The sequence below is a fragment of the Agelaius phoeniceus genome, chromosome 2 (genome assembly GCF_051311805.1).
Source record: "Agelaius phoeniceus isolate bAgePho1 chromosome 2, bAgePho1.hap1, whole genome shotgun sequence".
Lineage (NCBI taxonomy): Eukaryota > Metazoa > Chordata > Aves > Passeriformes > Icteridae > Agelaius > Agelaius phoeniceus.
In genome coordinates, this window is record NC_135266.1 from 30,085,835 (window position 1) to 30,106,604 (window position 20,770).

At 41.2% G+C, this 20,770-nt stretch overlaps 1 protein-coding gene across 1 annotated transcript in view; it reads right to left on the reverse strand.

The window, feature by feature from the left end:
• SLC9A2 (solute carrier family 9 member A2) overlaps positions 1 to 10,224 on the reverse strand; it is a 34,044-nt gene extending 23,820 nt beyond the window's left edge. The window contains exons 1-2 of the mRNA XM_054627665.2: positions 9,856 to 10,224; positions 3,947 to 4,410 (exon numbers count right to left, since the gene is read on the reverse strand). Of these exons, the coding sequence (XP_054483640.1) occupies positions 3,947 to 4,410; positions 9,856 to 10,135 (744 nt within the window). The 5' untranslated portion in view covers positions 10,136 to 10,224. The remainder of the gene's footprint in view (positions 1 to 3,946; positions 4,411 to 9,855) is intronic.
• Between the last annotated feature and the right edge of the window lie 10,546 nt (positions 10,225 to 20,770).

Below are 20,770 nucleotides of genomic sequence, written 5' to 3' on the forward strand. Positions count from 1 at the left end.
AAGTCTTACAGAACTGAAAGTTTAATGCAAAGACATGGCTTATTATGGGTCATTTGGGCTAAGTGAAAGGAAAGAAATCAAACAGAAAAGAGAAAAGATATTCCAGAGCAAGCATGAAAATAGAAGGTTAAATCAAACCAAAATGGTCACCAGTAATTTTCATTACAAAGAAGCAAATACAATAAGAGCAGGATCATGAACTATTTATTAGATAACAATGATGCTCTCAGGACGAGTCCACTTGGAAGAAGCGTCCTTTTTCATCTGCACAAACCCCTTGCTGCTCTGAGGCAGACTCCCAGCCTTTTTTCCCCATTCCTTGTTACTATGTACTGTGCAGGAAGGAAAGTAATGTCATAGGCTCCACAGTTTTTCCATCTGTTTTGATTTGTAGACCTTATGGATTTGCATGGAGAGAAGTATACCAGAATTAAACCTACTGACAGTAGGAGTATCTTTGCTGGTCACTTTACAAGGACCTCTCATTCCACACACTCCCAGGACTCCATTAATCACAGTCTGAAGAATAATGTTGACTTGTGTTGTGTGCAAAGAGTTCCCCTGAGTCACTTGTTGAAATTTGGGATGATCTCAGAGTTGTGTGTTTCTCTAAGACACCTACAGAATCTGACCTGGCAAAATACTCTCTTGGTACGTATTAGGGAAGCTGATTATTTTATTTAATTGGCATTTTAAATAGTATTTTTTATGTTTTAAAAAGTAACTATATAAATATATACAAGGCTAGTTTCTAAAGGTTCTTTACAAGGTTCTTGTAAAGAAGCAGAGAATTCTGATCTATCCAAGCCTTTCCATAATGTCACTTCCCAGCAAAGTATTCACCCTGCAAATAAAATGGAGCCTACTGCTCCACATCCTCATAAATCTCAAGTTTATGCCATAAATTATTTGAAAGAAGAAAAGCCATTTTCTCCTTTGTACCTCAGCCATGGTTAAAGCAGCAGCTACAACTATGGAATGTCATGAACAGGATTTTAATCTCATTGTTTTTTATTTACACTATTGCAAATGAGATCAAAATAAGGTTCACTTTCCTTTACTCTACAGCAGTTCAGTTTTACTGAGCTTTCTCTAAACTTCCAGGTGCACCAAACACCAACTCTGGTCACATTTTTAATGTATCTCATGTGATAACAGAGGGATTTTTTGAAGTTCAAGATTTTCATTTACTCAATAGCCTTCATCTGAACTCACTGAAGGTCACACCAAGCAATATTAGTCACTGACCACTATTTAATCTTGTCTCAGAGTATCTCTGAAACACTAATTGCTTATTTTCATCAGTTCTCAGTTATTAAGTTTTTAATTCTAAAATTACTTTAGAGCACTCTAAAATAATGTTGTCAGCAGATGCAGAGTACAAAGTACTGCTGTAATGTTTTCTAACATGGGAATAATATTATTATAATGACACTGGCTCCTTTCTGATTTTAAGCCCAGAATTGGAGTTTGAACTTCTAACACTCAGCTGTGATCTTATGATTTATTATCACCTTGCTTGTTATGTCTGACTCAGTTTCTCGGTAAAGCACCAGCTCTGATCAAGAATCCAATTGTCAAACAATGTCCTCTATCAAATTCAAGTTCCAAAATTCCACCAGTGGGGGAAAAAAACATTCAAATGCACAGACATATCGCAAAAACTATTAGCCATGGAAGACAGACTGAAAAATGCAGCAGAACCCATAACTCCTGAGAAAACACACCTTTCTTTGTATACAAAATGAAGGTGTGGGAACATGTTCTCTGGAAAGGAAAGCATAGATGACACTGCTGTTCTAATAAAAGCACATTTAATTAAGCAACTGTGTTTTGCACTGCCTATCTGCATAGCCCCTGGTTTTTTTAAGCAGGTTCCATGGATGGCCAACCTGCATTCAACTCCCTTCCTACCTCATCCCCACATCCCACTGCAGGCCCCTGCCAGGGCAGGTGGGACTCAAGGGCTCCAGAAGATGAAAGCTGACAAGTTCTGAGTTCTGCTGGTTGCTGGTCTTGTCAGCTCCCCATAAAACAGGGACAGAGGAAGGGAGAGTACAAAGCACCACCTCCTCCAAGCCCAGGGCTGAGTAGCCTGGCACGGGCTGCTCCAGCAGCATCTGCTTGGGCAGGGAAGGTAAGGTCCTGTAAGGACAGCCCCAGGAGTCTGTGTGACAGCCTGGGTCACATTTTAGGTATAATCACATGATTGCAGGTGTGCAAAAACATAACAAGGAACCATTAGCAGACATTTCTGTGCATGTGGAAACAACTTGATCTCTCTCCAAGCGCTACCTTTGCGTGATAGGAAGTAAGACCAAAGGTACTCCACATTCCTTTCACTCCTTCATAAATATATGCAAGGCCAGTGCATTACTGCACTGTCCCTACAGACTCCTCAGATTATCTTCCTTCTGGTAGGGCATCTGGGGAGGCAGGCCATAAGGAAACCTCCAAAGACAATAATGATGCCTACAGAAAAGTTACACAATAAATTGCCATGCCAGCCCTATAAAAATGGTGGTTTAGAGAAATTTGCCTTTGGGAAATAGCACATATGAATATGCCAGTGATCAGGATGCAGAGTTTTCCTAGCAAATCATGCTGTATTAAGTGCTGCCTCAGTGGCTGACTTTCATTGAAAAAAGTGATTTTGCTTGGAAAAATCCACCAAACAACAAGTTTTAAATAACCAGATTCTTTCCCCCCCCCAAAAAAAATATTATATGAATAGACATCTATCGCACAAGTGGCCATTAGAGTGACTAGAGACAGTCCCAGTCATGGCTGAACTGCTAAGCCTTTTGAAACTCAGTATGTGCACCTATTTATTTACAGGACTGGCTTAAAGTACCAGTTTAGCATTGGCAGGCAGTTCCAACTGTAAGCTAATGAGAAAAATTAGGTTTTAAGGCAAGCCTGTAAGAGGAGATGTGATTCAGCTGACTGGATAGCAACAGATTCAGATAAAGCATGCAGTCTAAGTGAAGAAATAATATAGTATTCCCACAGACACACAAGAATTTATCAATACCAAGGCTCAAAATAAATTATGACATATACATGTGTTAAGCAGGTGAGGGAAAGTCCATGAAAAGGGAAAAACAGGTAAGGCAAAGTCCAAGAGAAGGGGAAAACAGGACAATTTTGCATAGAATGGGACTGGAATAAGAAGCCAGGGACAGAAACAGGAAAGTGCAGACCCAATTCATAAATCTTTCTGATCCTTCCAGCATATGAAAAACTGCACTTCTATGTCTCAGAAAACAGAAAGCATGCTAGGATATGTCTGGCATGGGCAGGACTTCAAGGCATGAATAAATGGGAGTAATGCCCCAGACAGTGTCATCAGGTACAAATGAGGGACACTGAGGGGGGATAATGGAATTTGCAGATTGCTGTCCTCAGGTCAGCACCACAACCCCAATTCAGCTAGTTAATGATTAGAAATTATTGCCTCCAGGTGGCTGTCTTATCTCATCTGTAGCCTGGGATACAGGTATTGGTTTCAGGGCAGTTCCAAGTGGATGGGCATATGCAAGTAGTTAACCTCAGCAAGGTCCTGTGCCATCTCCATGATTTGCCATCCTCCCCATTAACATGCTGTGACACCCCACACCAGGCCCTTTCCCTTTCCTGTCCAACAACATTTCTGCAGGTGAGGAAAATCTACAGTTTCAGATTACAGAAGTAATAGAATTGCAAATATACTAAAACTAGAGTGATCAGTAGTAAAATCCCTACAGTAAATATGCTACCATTATTCTCAAGTAGTAAGACTACTGTGATTTCTAAATCTAAAGTTTAAAGAATTAGACACAATAGCACTCCTTGACTTCCAATCTAGTAGCAAATTGTAGTAACCAGATACAAGGAGATACAACAGAGTGGCATGTAAACAATCATTCATCATTTTTATCAATTAATCACTTATCAAGTAACTTACCACAGTTATAGCATCATTCAGCAAAGACTCTCCAAACACCAGGATATAAAGCTGCTCGTTGACGTGGATATTTTCAAAGACGGCCAGCACCGCCACAGGATCCACAGCTGAAATGAGGCTGCCAAAGAGCAAATTCTGCAGCAAAGTGATGTCAGTCAAACCAAATGCACTGATCTGGCAAATTCCATAGAGGGAAATTCCAATGCCGATGGCATTCCAGAGCGTGCCCACCACAGCATACCAGAATATGGTACCAAAGTTCTCAAAGAACAGACGAGTTGGCATAAAATATCCAGCGTCAAGTACAATAGGTGGTAACAGATACAAGAAAAACACATCACTGTTCATTACAGGTGGGGACTTCTCCTCTGCTCCAAAAATAATCCCACCAAGAAGCAATCCAACCAGGATAAGGAGACAGCTTTCAGGTACTATTGAGGGCAACTTGTGATAGAGATGAAAGCCTTCAAAGGAAATTCAAACACAAGAAAGGGAAATGGTTACTTGTACAGAATCCATCTGATTATTCTGGATTCTGTTATTGTCATTTCTATGCTAAACAAACAGCGATTGCAGGGCAATTTCATTTTAATTGCAAAGACTGAACTGGACATCCACAATGGGTCAAAGCAAATATATTGGCTAGCATAGTTAATTCAATTGATTTGGTGGACATTGATAGCTAGACACTCCACTTATCAGCTGTGTGCAAGGGTACTCTCTGTGAAACTGTGGGGTTTTTTTAAAGTGTGGAATCCTCCAGAAACACAGTCCAAACACTTCTCTGGGGTAAATTACATCTAGATAGAGAAAAAAAAAATTCACACTAGCCACTGCTTCCTCTCTGGACAGCTTCACAAAGGAGTTTAAAGAGCACTTTAATTTCATTTTTACTTTTAGTGTCAAAGCTAGTGAGGGGAACTAGCAGATGACTTCCACCCAGTTACCCATGATCACTTCCCCCACAACCAGAATGAAGCATTTACAAATACAATTATTATTTTTAGTGGAGCCTCCAAATTAATTTCACAAAAGTCAACATATTTTCCATAAAGTGACAATAACTTGTGGCCTGTATTATTATGTTCATTCTTCTGTATCATATGAATTGTAGCAGAGTCAGGATTCTCTCATAAAAATCTGTGCAAAGTACTGAAGAAATTAATTTTAAAAGATTCTGAATGAGGACTTAGTGGTTGAATGATACTTAGCCTTCTAAAACTCTCAAAGCCATGCTGTTTTGATTTAAAGATTCTAATCACTTATAGAAGTTGGCTGTTTTAAGGATAATTCTGGTAAGGAATGGGAAAAGCTTTGAAGGAACTTACTCTGGCCAATCTAATGGAATGATCAACCTTATGTTCCAAGGTCACATTCCAGGTCCCAGTGATGCCAATCTTTTCCAGACTCCTCCTTATCTATATTTGGCCCACATAATTATATAGAAATTGATCCACACCCACAAGATCCCACAATCCCTGCCTAACTAAAAAGCATTTAAATTATTTTAAATGAGAGCTGCATGGAAACACTGGGTGTGGTAATAACGGGCGTCTATTTCAGTAAAACTATTTCAGTAAAAATCACACCTGTAGTCAAAACAGTGTAAATTTCTGCAATCTTGGTTTACATCCAGTTTCCCAGTTTCAGGGTTATGTATCTTGTAACACCTATTTTGTTAACTCTCCTTTCACCAAGGATTTTTTTTCCAGTTAAAAGAAAGCCTGAACTTATAATATAACAAATTAGGAAAAACACATGGTTAAGAAGGAGCATGAGTAAAGTTGTTTTAATCTATGAACTTTTTACTTATATATTCTGTAACTATTAAAGCTATTTTTAAAAGCAAGTAGCTCAAGCTGCATTTTTTTTTCCTTTTTAAATGAACACAGACTGCTTTAAATAACTAGAAACACAGCCTATGTGACTCATTAGAAGGACTGCCAAATTCATTGCCATTCTTCAAAACCAGAATCACTAATGTCCTATATTGGCAGAACAGGTAATGATCCTGGAAAAATCAGGAATTTGCAGTTGGAGACTTGACTCTTCACCTTTCAGCCACTTACATATAAACATTTTGTAATTCATCTTGCAGTGGCAGAAATACAATTCCAATACAATGGTAAGGAAGTTTCCCCTGAGTAAGCAGGTTTTGCCAAAAGTTTTTTTAAACCCTTCAAAAGTAAATTTTAAATCATTTCCTCAATAAAAATTCAAGAGAAGGGAAATTTTGTAAATGCAGCTTTTGACAAAAACAAAAAAATACCAACCAGTTGTAATACAATGGCAGTGAAATGTCTACTGTGAATTAAAAAAAATTAAAATATTTTCTTTCCTTCTTTACAAATTACGCTGAAAAGTTCATGGCCTCTCAGAGATTTGGGATTCCACCTCATTCTTAAAGATAACAGAAAGCCTCCCACTAAGTTAAATATGCTTTTTACTAACATAAACAGCATCAAAACTCCTGGAAGACTTTCGGCCTACATGAAAAGTATTCAAGGGTGATTAGGGACAGGCTGTGGTTCCTGATTTGAAGGCAGGGAGCTAGGAGTTAGAGTCCAGTGCATGTCAAGTCAGTAGGAGATTCTCTGCCCAATGAGGGACATCTTCCCTGCTCTGATGGATTCACAGCCACAGGGTCAGGATCACCCTGTGAGCAGATCCCCTGCAGTACAGGAATACTCAGACTTTCATGCTGAATGCAAGACTACAGCTCCTTTCTCCTCCTCTGACCCTGTCCTTGGACTTCAGGTTATGCAGTGACCAGCTTCAACAGCATGAAGATGTTTATTGAGTAAGCATCCTCCATATATCATAGTAAAAATGACAGTAGGATACTTATCTAAAGTCAAGTTCAATATGTTTCAAGATAAAAGACCTTAGAATCTCAGTTTCCTTCTTTTTTTGGGGTGAATTCCAGTGCTTTCTGATACTGGAAATGCCACTGAGATAAGTACCTCTGAACAACATAAACCTTCTTTCAGGAGAGCAGGTTTGGAAGGGTATCAGCTCAGTTGCCAGAAGAAACACTTCTCGTTGTGCATTTGTGATTAAGCATAGAAATAACGGGAATGTGGATCGGTTACACAATATTTTGTAGGTTTAATAGCATAAAAATTAAGCAAAACTGGGGATCAGGTAGAATACTCTCACTGCTTAGAGACTCTAGCATATTCAGGTGCAATGGTCCCATCTAATACACTCATGGAGTCCATCAGCATGTGAGTAAAACACCTCTGGTATCAACACACAAAACAAGAAATAAGTAGAGGTAGTCATAAAATAATTCTATTCAAGGTAATTTATTAGATTTCAAATCGTGCTCATGTCCTATACGGGAATAAAAAGCACCGTATTCCTAATATCCTTGGGAAAATGTACCTTGTTAAAATGTTCAAGTTCTGCTTGACAACTTCAGTCTTTCCTTTCTTATGCTGCCTTTCTTGCTCCCTCTAAACCAAGCTTACAGTGACATGATCACAGCAGGATCAGACAAACCTTTCAGGTAAATTCCCTACAAAAATTAGCAAATTCTGGAACATTTCAGCTCTGGTGAAACTGCACTTCTGTGAAAACACATTTGTTAAAAGATTTATACCGGGTGCTGCAGCTGAGTGTTCTTTGGGATCTTTCACACACTGAGAGAGCTGTTGTTACACAGGACCCTATCTTCTGAGCTCCTCACAGCTGAAAAGACCTTAGGGATCTGTTCATAAAGGTTTGATACTCGGCAGTGCCAAGCGTAAGCATTCAGTGCCTAGCCCCAGAAAGGAATTTGTGATGCCAGATTAAGCACCGAAGTTTCCTGGGCAGTGCGGGAGTTCAAGGTGGATCTCGCGCTGCCTGGCATGGCAGGGGCAAGATGCCCCTGCTGCCCAGCAGGAAATGATCAGGAGAGGAATGCTTCAGAGAGCCTCCCCTCTCAGAGGGCCCCTCTTAGGGCCACAGGCAGTGAGAGGGGCTGAGAAACCCATCTCCATCCTTTTGAACCGAGACACACGGCTCATTCCTAGTAACCAGTAGGACATGGCAGAGCACCATTGGTGGTTCAAAACTGCCGATCTGGGCTACCTTCAATAGAAAAGAAGGCATAAACCAGTGAAAATTTGATGTGGAATGTGACTGAGGAGCGATGGGAGCCTGACCTGGGAAGGTTTACCTGATGCACTCACTGGATAAGGAAGCACAGACAGAGCTCCAGGAGCAAGAACTGGATGTTCCTAATTCCAGTCCTGGAGTCAGGGCGCCTGCAGATAGGTGTGGTGAAGCTGAGCACTGCCACACCTAGGGCCACTCCTGGATCTGGCCCTCATTGCTCTGCGCACATGCACTGACAACAGCATGCCCTAGATTAGCCACACTTGCTTTCACATGGTGTAACTGAAAGGATTTTAAAATTATACATGTTTTTCTTCACCTGTGATGTTTGCTTGCTTACTTACCAGAACCAGACTGCAAAATTAAAGCAGTCAGGCAACTTTTTCTTTTTTAGCTTTTTAGATGCCTATGCATAGCAAAATACCATGACAGTCAGAATGTACAGCTTTACAGAAACTATATATTATTGTGTCTGTGTGTGTATTTACATGTTTGAAATGGCTTTCATTTCAATAAAAACCTTTAATAAAACAGAAACTTTTTCAATAGTTTTAGCTTACACAAGAGTTTTCACTTTATCTAAACTCAGAAGCCAGAGCAATTTTCAGTACTCAACAGGTGAAATTCTCTATCAAACTCCCTATTTCCTGGTTATTAAAGTTTTACAGTATATTTGAGTGTATCATATTTGAACACACATACTTAAGTCCAAGCATGCACCTTTAAGGCATTAAGACACATGCATCAGGATGCATGCCCACTTAATGGCTGCAACACATTATTTCTGCAGCAAGTTATGGTAGCAGAGCAGGTTACTTGGGTCAAGGATCAGGCCCCCAGATACAATGTTAGACATGGCAGAACGTGAGTACAAATTTTTGTTTTATCAGAATCCTAATTACCCGATCACTAACCAAATTGTGACACAGTCTATTTAAATGTCACAAGCAGAGGTTAAAAGTTTTAACTTCGATAAAAATGTTTCATTAGAATAAGCATGATGGTGTTTTTTATGATAATCTGTGCTGCAAAGTCAGAGTTCTGAATGAAACTGTAGTGTGGATAAACTTACTTATTTTGTTCCCAGAACTTTACTCCTTACATTATCTTCTAGGTAAGAAGATACAAAGTTCACAATTCATAGAGACTTACTGGATTTTAAATAGCTATCTAGCATACCATCACCTGACAGCCTTTACTCATTTATCTGTTTGGGACATAGAAGCTAACTAAAAATATGACATATAAGCTGCACAAAACTCAGTGAAACTATGCAATGCAAATGTTTTCCACATGAGGGAAGAGGTGGCCTTCCTTACTCTTACAGTGCTGTCTTTTATATTTTTCTCGGGACTTAAGTGAATGGTGGAAAAGCAAAGTAAGGAGGAGGCATACTCTACCCTCATAAATATTTGCTTTTCATCGATCCGTTTTTCTGCTTTGAGACTGTCATTATACCCGGCGTTATTTTAAGAAAAAGAGGACCGTACTCAAATGACAGCAGAGCGATCAAGAAAAAGTCAGTCATGCACCGGGTGAACTCCGGGGTTTACGGTCCTCGTAGTGCCGGGCTTACCCGTCTCTTTTCTTCTCCGCACCTGTCCTAACTGAAAGGACCCCGACTTCTTCCGGCCAAATCCCGCCCGAGCATCCCGCTCCGCGGAGGAGCATCGGCCCCCTCCGTGCGCCCCGCGCCCCCCGCGCCGGGCACGGACCGCCCCAGCGCGGCTCTGCACGCCGGCCCCGGCAGCGCCGGCCCGGCCAGGCACCGGCACGGAGGGAGGCTCGCCCACGGCCCCGCTCACCGATCTTGGCGAGGGAGGCCAGCAGGATCCAGAGGGTGATCTCGAAGGGGATTTGCACGTGGGGGTAGTCCAGGGTGAAGACGTGGAGCCGCGTCTCCTCGAAAGCGGTGCCGCTGGGGCTCGGAGGGGTGCCGGTGCCCATCGCCGCGGCGCCGGGCAGCTGCCCCTCCGAGGTGGCCCGCGCCTCCGCGGCGCCGGCCGCCAGCGCGGCCAGCACGGGCAGCAGCGCGGGCAGCGGCAGCAGAGGCGCGGCGGGGCGCGGGGGGCCGCGGCCGCCCATGGCGTCCCCGCTGCGCTGCCCTAGAGCCCCGCGCCGGCCGCCGCCACCATCCCCGCGCCGCGGGCACCTGCCGCCGCCGCGGCCCCGCCTCCTCCCCGGTGACTGGGCGAGTCCCGGCCGGCGCCTCCAGCCGCCCGCGGCGCTCCGCTTCCCCCGGGCCGCCCCCGGGGCCGCCCCCGCGGGGCCAAGCTGCAGTCGGCCCCGCCGCAGTCGCCCCCGCCGCCCCCGGGTCCGGCCGGCCGCCGGCGGGGCAGCGCCCGGGGGGAACCCTGCCCCTGTGTCCCGAGTCCCAGCCGCCGCCTGCCCCTGTGTCCCGGGTCCCAGCCGCCGGCTGGCGCTGCGGCCTGAGCGGGGACCCCGGCACCAGCTCCTGCCCCCCAGCACCTGCGGGGATGAACGGGGCTGCGCAGGTGTAGGCAGAGCCGGGGGGTGTTCCTCTAGCTCGAGGTTACTCTAAGAGAGATATATATGCAGTCATATAAATATATACATATGTAGTTACATAAACTAATCTAAAGTGTTGACACACTCAGTATGGATACGCCTGTGGATACATATAGCGTCTTTAAATACAGGTATCTAAACGCAATTTAGGGACTTTATATGTATGCATGTACATCTATACATGTACGTGTAAATGTATACATATGTATATACATATATATATATGTATATGAATGTTTTTACATATACATTAATGTTTACATATGTATGTGTGTATAAGCGTATGTATTTTGCCATTACCAAATGCAGCATAGGTGCCTCTACCACATATACGAAAGATAGCATACTGTTCAGAATTACTAATTAAAACTCTATTAATTTGGAAAGTTAAAACAGTGCATACTGTATACATATATGTATGTATATGCCTAATATAGAAAATAAGTATATATTATATTATATTATATTATATTATATTATATTATATTATATAACATTAGTATATTATATAGTCAATATATAAAATAATATATAATATATTGTCCATATGTTTCCACCTCTCAAACATGTGATAGTCATAATCTGATTTATGTTATTAACAGATACACATTCTATTAATTCAGGCAGTTAAAATTACACACTGTATAAGCATATATGATCACTCATACATATATTCTCATATATATATATATATAAATATACGACTGATAATATATGTATGTGTGTGTCAGTGTGTGTTGCAAATATTGAACATGTGACTGGCAAAATCCTCTTTCTAAAGGCACTGCGATCTGATTCCATCAGATACTGCTGAGCACCAGGTTTCTGTATTTCCTGAAAGAATCAATCTCACCCGAGATTTACTCATGACTTCATCACTTATGAGTAAGACAGTATTCCAAAGCTCAAACTCATAAAATCTTTAGAGCACACCATTCTGCATGCCTCTATAGCAAAGCATGTCTTTCTTGGCTTCCAATAAAACTAAAGCAGGAAGTAGGAGTTATTTTTTTCCACAAATGTATCAGTGGCTACTGTGTCTGTAGGGTGTTAAAGTTCAGAATCAATTAGCTGAATATCTGTAATTGTCATTTACCTTCAGAACCTGAAAAAAGGTCACTAAGCCTGTGGTTTGAATGACAAATTTTAAGACATTATATTAATAAAAAAATGCTCTTTATCTACAATGCAGTCAGGAAAACATATTTTAATATCAAACCATTATATACATCATCTCTCTAACTTGATGCAATATCTTCATATCTTCTTTTATTTGTTTTATTATATTCTCTGATATAAGAGAAACACATAAATATTGCCAATTCTGAGGACATTTCCTTTATATGGAAAAGGAATACAAGAAGAAAATGATCTTTCATTTTTGAATCTCCTTGTCCCAGTCAGACCATCCATAAGAAGAGAAGTCTAACCCTCAGGTGAAGGTGATAGCACTATTTGTTATAAATAATAAATTTAATTTAGTCTAAAATTACAAGATCTGTAATGGTACTCACATGTTTCATTTTATGACCTTTTCTGCAGATAAAGAAAACCTTTCTGAAAAATAAGGTTATGAAAGCATCAATACCTGCTCTCCTAGGATCCCCTCTATCTGCAGGATGCTGCACTGAACTGAGACTTTTATTCAGTGCTGGTGAGTATTGACAAGAGCAAGGTATCCCATCGACTCTTTTCTCTAATATCACCTCATAATTCTGATCTATGCTGGAATTCATACCCCATCCAATAACACAGCCAAAATGCACTGTAGAGCAGGGAACTGAGCCACTGTGCAGCAGCCCTGCAGGTGCACCAGCCACCAGACCAATGTTTGGACATTTTTGAGCAGCCTGAGGAATTTCACTTTGCCATAAGAGGGGAAGGAACACTATGAGTGGGAAAAGACTGAGTCATACAAAAGTGGAGGAAGGTCCATTCTCATGGAAAATGTTCGTCATTGCTGCCCTGTTCATTACAGGCAGTGAGGGATGACAGAACACGGCTGCTGCATGCTGGCAGAGACAGAGAGATGCCTCAGCACCCAGGTCATGTGCTTTTAGTCACAAAGTTTCACTCACACACAGGAAAACAGACCCTTCCTTGGGGCACCATCCAGATATTTGCCATTATTTGTCCTCTTGCTCTCCTCAACTCCAAAAATAAAAGAGCACAGACAGCAGAAATCCCTCTAGCTCTGAGGGAGCTAGAGAGAAATCCCTCTAGCTCTGCTGTGGGTCTGGTTAATAAGCTAACTTTCTTTTTATATTAAGAAAATGAGAAGTTGGTAAATGGGAATTTAAGAAAATGACGGAAAGATGTCATTAATCTTGAGCCTGGAGACCTATATGCCAGTAATAAAAAGGGAAATAATGCATTGACACAGTCCCCAAAACACTTGAGACAATAAAGAAAAAAGGTATTGATATTAATTAGAGATGATAGTCTATTATTAAACCAAACTAATATATTTTATGGATGGATTGTGTACATGAGACTATCCACCATTTGAACAGGAATTGCCCTTACAGAATAGAATGATGCAGTGGGGGAGTGGACCCTATTTGACTTTGGACCCAGCTGAAATGGTTGCAGTGAAGCTTAGCATGGTATGAGGTACTGAAGTGCTTGTGAAGATTCTGGCAGTATTTTGACACATGCCACTTTTCATTGCCACCAGTCCTGGTCCCACAGATGCTGAGGGTTTCACCACAGGTGGAAGGTCTTTGAATCCAGGCAGAGCTTTGCCTAAGACAGCAGAATGGGGTATGATATTCTTGTTACCTCTGCCTCACCTGGGTAGGCTGTGTGAGACAGCAGCAACAGCTTCATTTCCCTGCACTGCCCTTCACATTGTGCCCAGCCCTGCAGGTGTCTGTGCAAGAAGCAGCTTCTCCTGAAGCCATGACTGGGGACCTCTCCATACAGAGAAAAATATCCCTGAGCTTCAGTGCTGCCCAAGAAGGGGAGGGAGGGGGCTCAGGGAGAGCTATAGGGGAGACGTGAAGGTGTGTTGCTGGCGCCGCGGTGTCTCGTCATGGCTCTGCGCCTGACAGCTCAATGCATCTGCTTCCACTTCAGAACAATTTTCTGTCAGGTCGCTCCGCACCATTTCAGTGACAGCACAAACAGAGAGCACGTACGCCGCACTTGCCTGATTCCAGCTGATCCATAGAGGACCTTCCCAGAGAGCCCCCAGCGCTGCCTCCCTGCCCGCGCTGCGCCGAGCCATCTGCGCCTGGTGCGCTTTCATCTCCTTAATTCTGCTCACAGGCATTGTCTGGTTTGCCAGATACAGTGCTAACAGCATTTCACGTGACAAAGTGCATGTTATTTCATACATCAAGATGCTAACTCACATGATTCAGTTTGTTTACCTTTTAATCCTTTTATTGATTATTACTGAGCAAGGGACTGCCCAGGGTACCCACAGAGAGCTGTTTGGGAAAGGGAGACATTGGCACATACACCACACAAATTTGGAGTAGCTTGAGTGGTTCATACAAGTGATAGGACAGTTTAGTTTTACTTTTGCTAGAGTAGGCACTGGGACTTTGTCATTGTAAGCATGGCATTGAGTTACAGGGTTGTATGTTGTCTGTGTTTATAATTCCAGCTTTATCTTTTTAGTAGCAAAGATCAGTCTATTGCTATAATAAAAACTTTGCTTTCACAATAAAAAGAGTAATAAGTAATTTGAAAAAAATGAGAATTTTCACTTTATCATAAATTTAGCTCCGTATTTTAGGGATTTTCTAAAAATTATGAAATGATATTTTCATATTTGATGTTCTGACCCGTCTTGGTCATCAGAGAAGCATTCTGGAAAGTTAATGTGACTATTCCACTAACTGGATCCTCTACAAGAAATGTTTTAGGTCTTCTCTTGTAAACATGATCAAAAATCAAAATGGTTGGAGGGGAAATCATAAATATACTAACAAATATTTGTCCGTAATTTTCATTGCTGTTCTAGTTTGACAGAAAATTTCAGCAGATAAAAAATTTTAAAAAAATACATTCTATTGCTGATGTTTTATTTTGGTGGAAATTAGCCCTGTGCAGGGAATTTTGCATACTTCTTGAACTTTCCCTGACACAGTCCATATAGCAGTATTGTAAAATCTGTGCTCTTTCTTCAGAAGAAAAGTATACATTTCACCATTCTTCCTAGTAAATTCTCCAAAACTTTTTCCAGTTTTCCCCAAAAATATTTTCCCCTAGTGCACAGGAGACAAACACAGACTACCTTTTTGAAATACATCAGAGTGTTACTAAAATAAATTTGTAAAAAAGTCTAGTATTCCCATTAGAAAAGGGAAGGAAGTTTCTGGGCTATATCAGGCAGAGAGGTGGCTCATCTTGACATCTGCAGCTGTATGGGAATCACAATTACACAAGGAAAGCCTGTGCCCGTAGTGCATGCAACCATGATGTTCTTGGAGTTAAGTGAAAATACACATCAAAGAGAGGACATAGATTTTTTTTTTTCACTTGTTTAGAAGCAGCCTCATTGAAGATTTAAGGATTATAAACATGCTTGACTGAGAGTGGTTTTCTCTAGGAGTGGGGGCTGGTCACTCACCTACATGCATTATGTTAACAATTGTTTCTCAAAACCTATTCCATTAGGGGTTAGACTCTTTTATAAGGGCTGTGTCATCAGGGCCTTGGCTGAATAACTCTGTCTCTAAATCCATTAATTAGTGAATTAATATCTCAACTATCAAATGATTTATTATCTGAAATCAACACTCCATTTAGGATGTGTTTTTCCACAGACTTTTCCAGGACTGCTTAGCAACCATCCCCATAAACCAGGTCCACCAGAGGCATTATACCTTGCTCATGTGGGCACTTTAATGGCAGCAATTTAGCTCTGCAGGTCTGAACTTTGGTTAGCCATTTTAAGGCCCTAGCTCTGTTAGCAGGGGACAGGTACCATCAGCTTTCTAATATTCCAGGACTCCAGGAATGGTAGAAGCAGCGGATTGCCTGGCAATAGATGCAGAACATGAGGAAAGGAGCATAACTATTTTTTTAGCCTTCAAAAGCAGCCCCATTAATGAAGTGCTGAATTCAGAGTGATGAGCTCTGCTTTTCTGGGGTTTCCTTAGGCCACACACAGCAGCCATCACAGCACCAGCACAGTTATTCCAGTGTGAAGCCCTGAGGGAGCAACATGTTGCTGCTTCTGTGGATTACAGGCAACCACCTCCCCAAAGCCAGGACTAATCTGGGCATCAGAGTAATTGCACCCATGTGAACACTCTCCTAAAGACTTTTCCTGAGGCTTTCCCCAGCCAGCAGCTGTGTACACAGCACTCTGCTCACCATGAGTAAGCATCTCCAGCAGATCCAGCCAGGAAGATCTGGAGAGCCTTTGTGCCTCGCACCAAATAACTGAGAGGTTTCAGCAGCATGGCAGGGCATCAGAATTAAATATCATCCCAAAGAACAGAAAAGGGACCTGTCATAATCTACTGCAGGAGGGCTAAGTGAAGTTTCTAACTCCAGAGGCAACCCAGGAAAACTAATAACCCATGAAGTTGATTTCTGCTATTGCTTCAAAGTGAAGTGGCCTTCTGTTCATAAGACAGGCAAAATCAAGAGTCACCCAGAGAGTGATTGTACTGTTTTTTCTTTTATTACTTCTGTTTGAGGTGATCTGGATATCACTGAAAAATTACATTGTTGGTCACATTTGCTGAAAGTCTAGAATTCAACATGACAGGCTGGTCTCCTTCTCTTAAGTCTTAGAACAATCTAATTGCTTAATAGCTAAGCAACATGTTTAATGTTTAAACAGTAAATCCCCTCTTTAGCTCACTCTGCACCAGGACACTTAGTCATTGAATGATTTCAGAGGCTGTGTCCCCATGCTGGCTGTCAAAAGTAGCCACTGTTCTCAAGCTTAGCACCTGTCACTGCCATGAATACAGAAATACTAATTTAAATGTTTAACTTCGGGGGCGAAGAAAGTTAATGACTAAAAGAACACTTCCAGTTTTAGCCTTACAGTGCCATCAACAACAATGAGAATTTTCCTTTGAAAGCAGAGTTTGATATATTATGACAGATATGATAAACATATTTCTTAACTCTCTCCCATGAGTTCAAGTTGTAGGGCTGAAATTGGAGGGTGAAGTGATTCCTTTAGTGCTGTAACCCATATTTACAACTCTGACAACCTTTGAAGCATAGAGGTGTAGCCTCTGTTTGCAAAGGGCAAGGTAAAGACTGACCCAGTCCTGCTAAGCTACATTTCTGACTCACTACCACTAGATTAATGGCACAAGTGTGTTGGCCAAGTGTGGCTTTCAAAAATGCTGAGGAGTTGTGGATTTCTTCCCTGAAAAAGTTTCATTTAAAAATAAATGCTACAATGTTTCCCAAGCAGTTCTGAAGCACGCAAAAAATGTGTCCAGACTGTGCTTGGTCTTGTAAGGAATCAAGTACCACCTTATTCTCGGCTAAGCACAGCCTAACCTCTGCTTCCCTTTCACCAACAATGAGCTGGCTTGAATAGGTATAGTAGGTCACATTTAGGCCCTGGATAAAGACTCTAAGAAGATCTAAGAAGACTCAGATCTTAAGCAGGAGTCTAGAAATGTCTTCTGGGATGCCCACAGAACACCACCCTGCAGCAATGATGAAGGTCAGTTGACAGCAGTAGCTGGAACAGCATTAATACGTGGTGTAGGGAGCTGTTCATCTCATGGCCCCTTTCTCATCTATATCTTGTTTCTGACACACTCTTGTTTCTCCTCCTTATCCCAAAAACCCACCTGCAATATACAACTACCTTAGATTCTCTACAAATCTGACTCTGTCTTGAGTGATGCTGTATGTATCCCACTGAAGCCAGGGAAGTGTTCCTGACAGCTGAAGTAGCCCTAATGCAAAGAAGGTGTTTTGAATTTTGAATTGCACTGAAAGGTAGTTTGTGAATTGCTGCAGTGGTCTGCCAATGAATTAAGTGTCTGTACACTAATACTGTGTATGTAGGACTTAAATAGTAAGCATTTGTTATCTAGAAAAAAATTTAACCTAGAATAGCTGGTGATTTTTATAGACTGTATATAACTTTTCTGTTAGGATTCAGAAAGCTGCATTTCAAGAGTTGATTAATTCTTCTTTTCACTGGCTTGTGTTTTGTTTATCTTTACTCAGTTTTCCTTTACTTATTTCTCTTTATCCAGCCTACCCACTGAAGTCAATTAGCCATTGCTTGCATCTCTGATGTCACTATATTTTCACTGCAGAAGGTTCACAAACCCTTGCAGAATCTGTAAGTGCTTATCTCAGCTGCTTGGCTCTATGACCAATAGGCAGCTGATGTGAACATAGGTTTTCCACTTGACTTGGTGGAGTTTGGCTTTAAGGTTTATACAGAATGTTATGTGTGGTTTGGTTTTCAATAAAAATTAGTCCTATGTTAGTCCCATTGTTCCTATGATTAATGTGAAAAAATAAATCTTCTTCACATAATCCTGTCCTTGGGAAAGTTAGCACAAAACAATCAGGTAAGAAATTAAAGAAAATCATTCATTTGTTCAAGAAGACATCTCATGGGAAAGTCCACCCTTCCCACTGCCTTGTGAAGAGGAGGTGTGTTTGGTACAACAGCCAGTCAGTCTGTGAGAGTTAGAAGAAAGCCTCTGATTTGAAGACACCCTAAATTTAGAGTCAAAAGGACTGCAGCTGTTAAATTCTCCCTCTGCACTCCAGAGACAAGGGGTACAACATTCAGCTGCACAAGAAACCCTCCCCAGCCTACAGCCTGGATTTTAGCACTTCTGAAGTGGAATAGCATCAGAGTGTGGGGTTAAGGGAGCAAAGCTGCAGTGCTTAGAGCATGCAGCAGCCAGGCATCAAAATCTTTTTTTTCCTAGAAAGAGCCTTCTCATAATTTCAAAGATGGTATTATGGAACCCTATGACTCATTTAACGTTCCAAAAGAGTATCAAGAAATAGGTACAACATTTTCATTATCAGAGTTTTCCAAATGAAAAAAAGAAAAGTAATAGCAAAAACTGCTGATATCCTAAAACTTCTCAAAAAATTTATATGGCATTTTAAACTGGGAAGATGCATAAAGGAGTTTTCAGGAATGGAAAATGTGGACACTTCTTTAAAAAGCTTTGAGAAGAGTGGAAATTTTTGTTAACAAACTAATGATTGCTCACTGGTATAGAAACGAATTGGATATATTGGCATAATGAGGAAGATGCCAGATTTTCTTTGTCTCAGTGAAATTATTTCAGTAAACTTTCTCAGCATTTGACAGACTTTTTAAATGCAAGATGTACATAACATACCACTGAAAAGATCTGATGAACATTCTTAGTATTGACAATCCTTTGATAACCACATTATCACTGGCTCCCATACCCTCTTCATTTGTCTATAACCTGGTTTTGATTATACTAAAATGCTGATAGTTTAGTAGAGAACAAATTTACTGCTTCTTCAGTGACTAACAGACAGCCTCTTTTCCTTTTATATAATTTAGTATCTATATCAATACATTTACACACAAGCACACATGCACATATACTTGCACATATATATGATTTTATTTATATTTTATATATCTTCCATGTAATTAGCTTGAATAAGCAGTCTTATGTTTGAAATTATTTTTCCCCTTCTCCATGAATGCAAATCTTGCAAATAGAATCTGCTGCTGTATTTATAAATCCTTTCAGCTAGGCATCGATACTTCAATGTTAGAGTTATCAACTTAATTGCAAGCATTTAAAAGTGATAAAAAGCAGTAGGATTTGATCCCACAATTAATTACACATGGGCACCAAAATGTAAACAAACTTTTTGATAAGAGAAAAGGCTGCACTGGTAAAAAAAACAGCAAACAAGCAAACAAAAAAAAAACTGGAAGAAAAAAACTAAAACAACAACAACAACAAAAAACCCTGAAGAAAGCCATCCTAAGCACCCTAGCAGAAAAGTGCAGAGGAATAGTAAAGTGTGTCCAATGCCAACCACAAACAAATCTGCTCACAGAAGCCATGTCAGGATAGCATTACTTTATTGAGAAGATTGTATCCATTTCCTTGTAATTTAACCTGCCTCTGATTACTTTCTTATGCAACAGTCTCTCTTGGAACATTGCATCATGGAAAAAGAAGGTGGAGCAGTTATATTCATGGTCATTAACTACCAGTATGTTTTTTAACTCCTCCTGCCTGACACTCCATCTATACCTTCTGAGGAAGGAACATCCTGCCAAAATACAGAATTAGCAAAATTTCTTAGATAATTTGCAACAAGGTTTATCACCTCTTGACACACAGAAATAAGTAAATCCCCTTTTCCATTTGCAGGTGCCTCAGGAAATGCCAGTTCTGAGGTGAGGAGCAGAGGCTGTGTATCTGTCCTGTGCAATTAACCTCTGCTTGTCCTGTGCTGAAGTAAAGTTGTCACATAAGCAGTTTGGTTCTCAGCTAGACCAGCATGTTGGTGCCAGTCCTGTAATGGCAGCAAACACCATCCCACAGTGTTTGAAATAAACTAGAGGAGTTGGTTAACAGAAAAACCTTAGAGAGAGAAAAGAGAAATCTGTCTGACCTGTGTTTTCTACTGCAGAAGTCAAATACCTTGAAACTCAAAGCCGTATGAAGTCCAGTGATAAAGGCTCTGATCGGCCTTATCATAAAGCAGAGCAATGGGGCTCAGGAGCTCAGTCCCTGGGTAGGGACCGGGTGCCCGAGGCTCACTCGCTCATGCCAACGCCGTGGGGCTGCCATGTAGCAAGCATGGTGATTATCAGCTCTAGAGTGATTGCAAGCTCTCAGGATTTCAGCTTTGCTTGCTAGGTAGTGGTGCCCCGGGCTGGAGGCTGCAGCAAACGGAGAGAGAGGAGAACGAGAAGGCACAGGCTGTTCCACGGAGATGGCTTTATTTGGGGAGGTCCGTGAAGGGTCTCTGCTCTTCTTCTTTCTCAACTAATGGGGTACAGTATGCTTCTTTTATAGGGTTGGAAAGGATCCAACCAATGGTAAGGGGTTAACATGACATTGCCTTATAGGGTTACAGAGATAGGTTAAGGGTGGAGGACAGGGAAACAGGAATTTTCTTTTGCTGTTTCAGCATTCCTATTGTTCATATTCTCCATGGTGCTTTTCCCAAACTTATGGGGTTTACTACAGTCCAGTAGTGGAGAGCTAACAA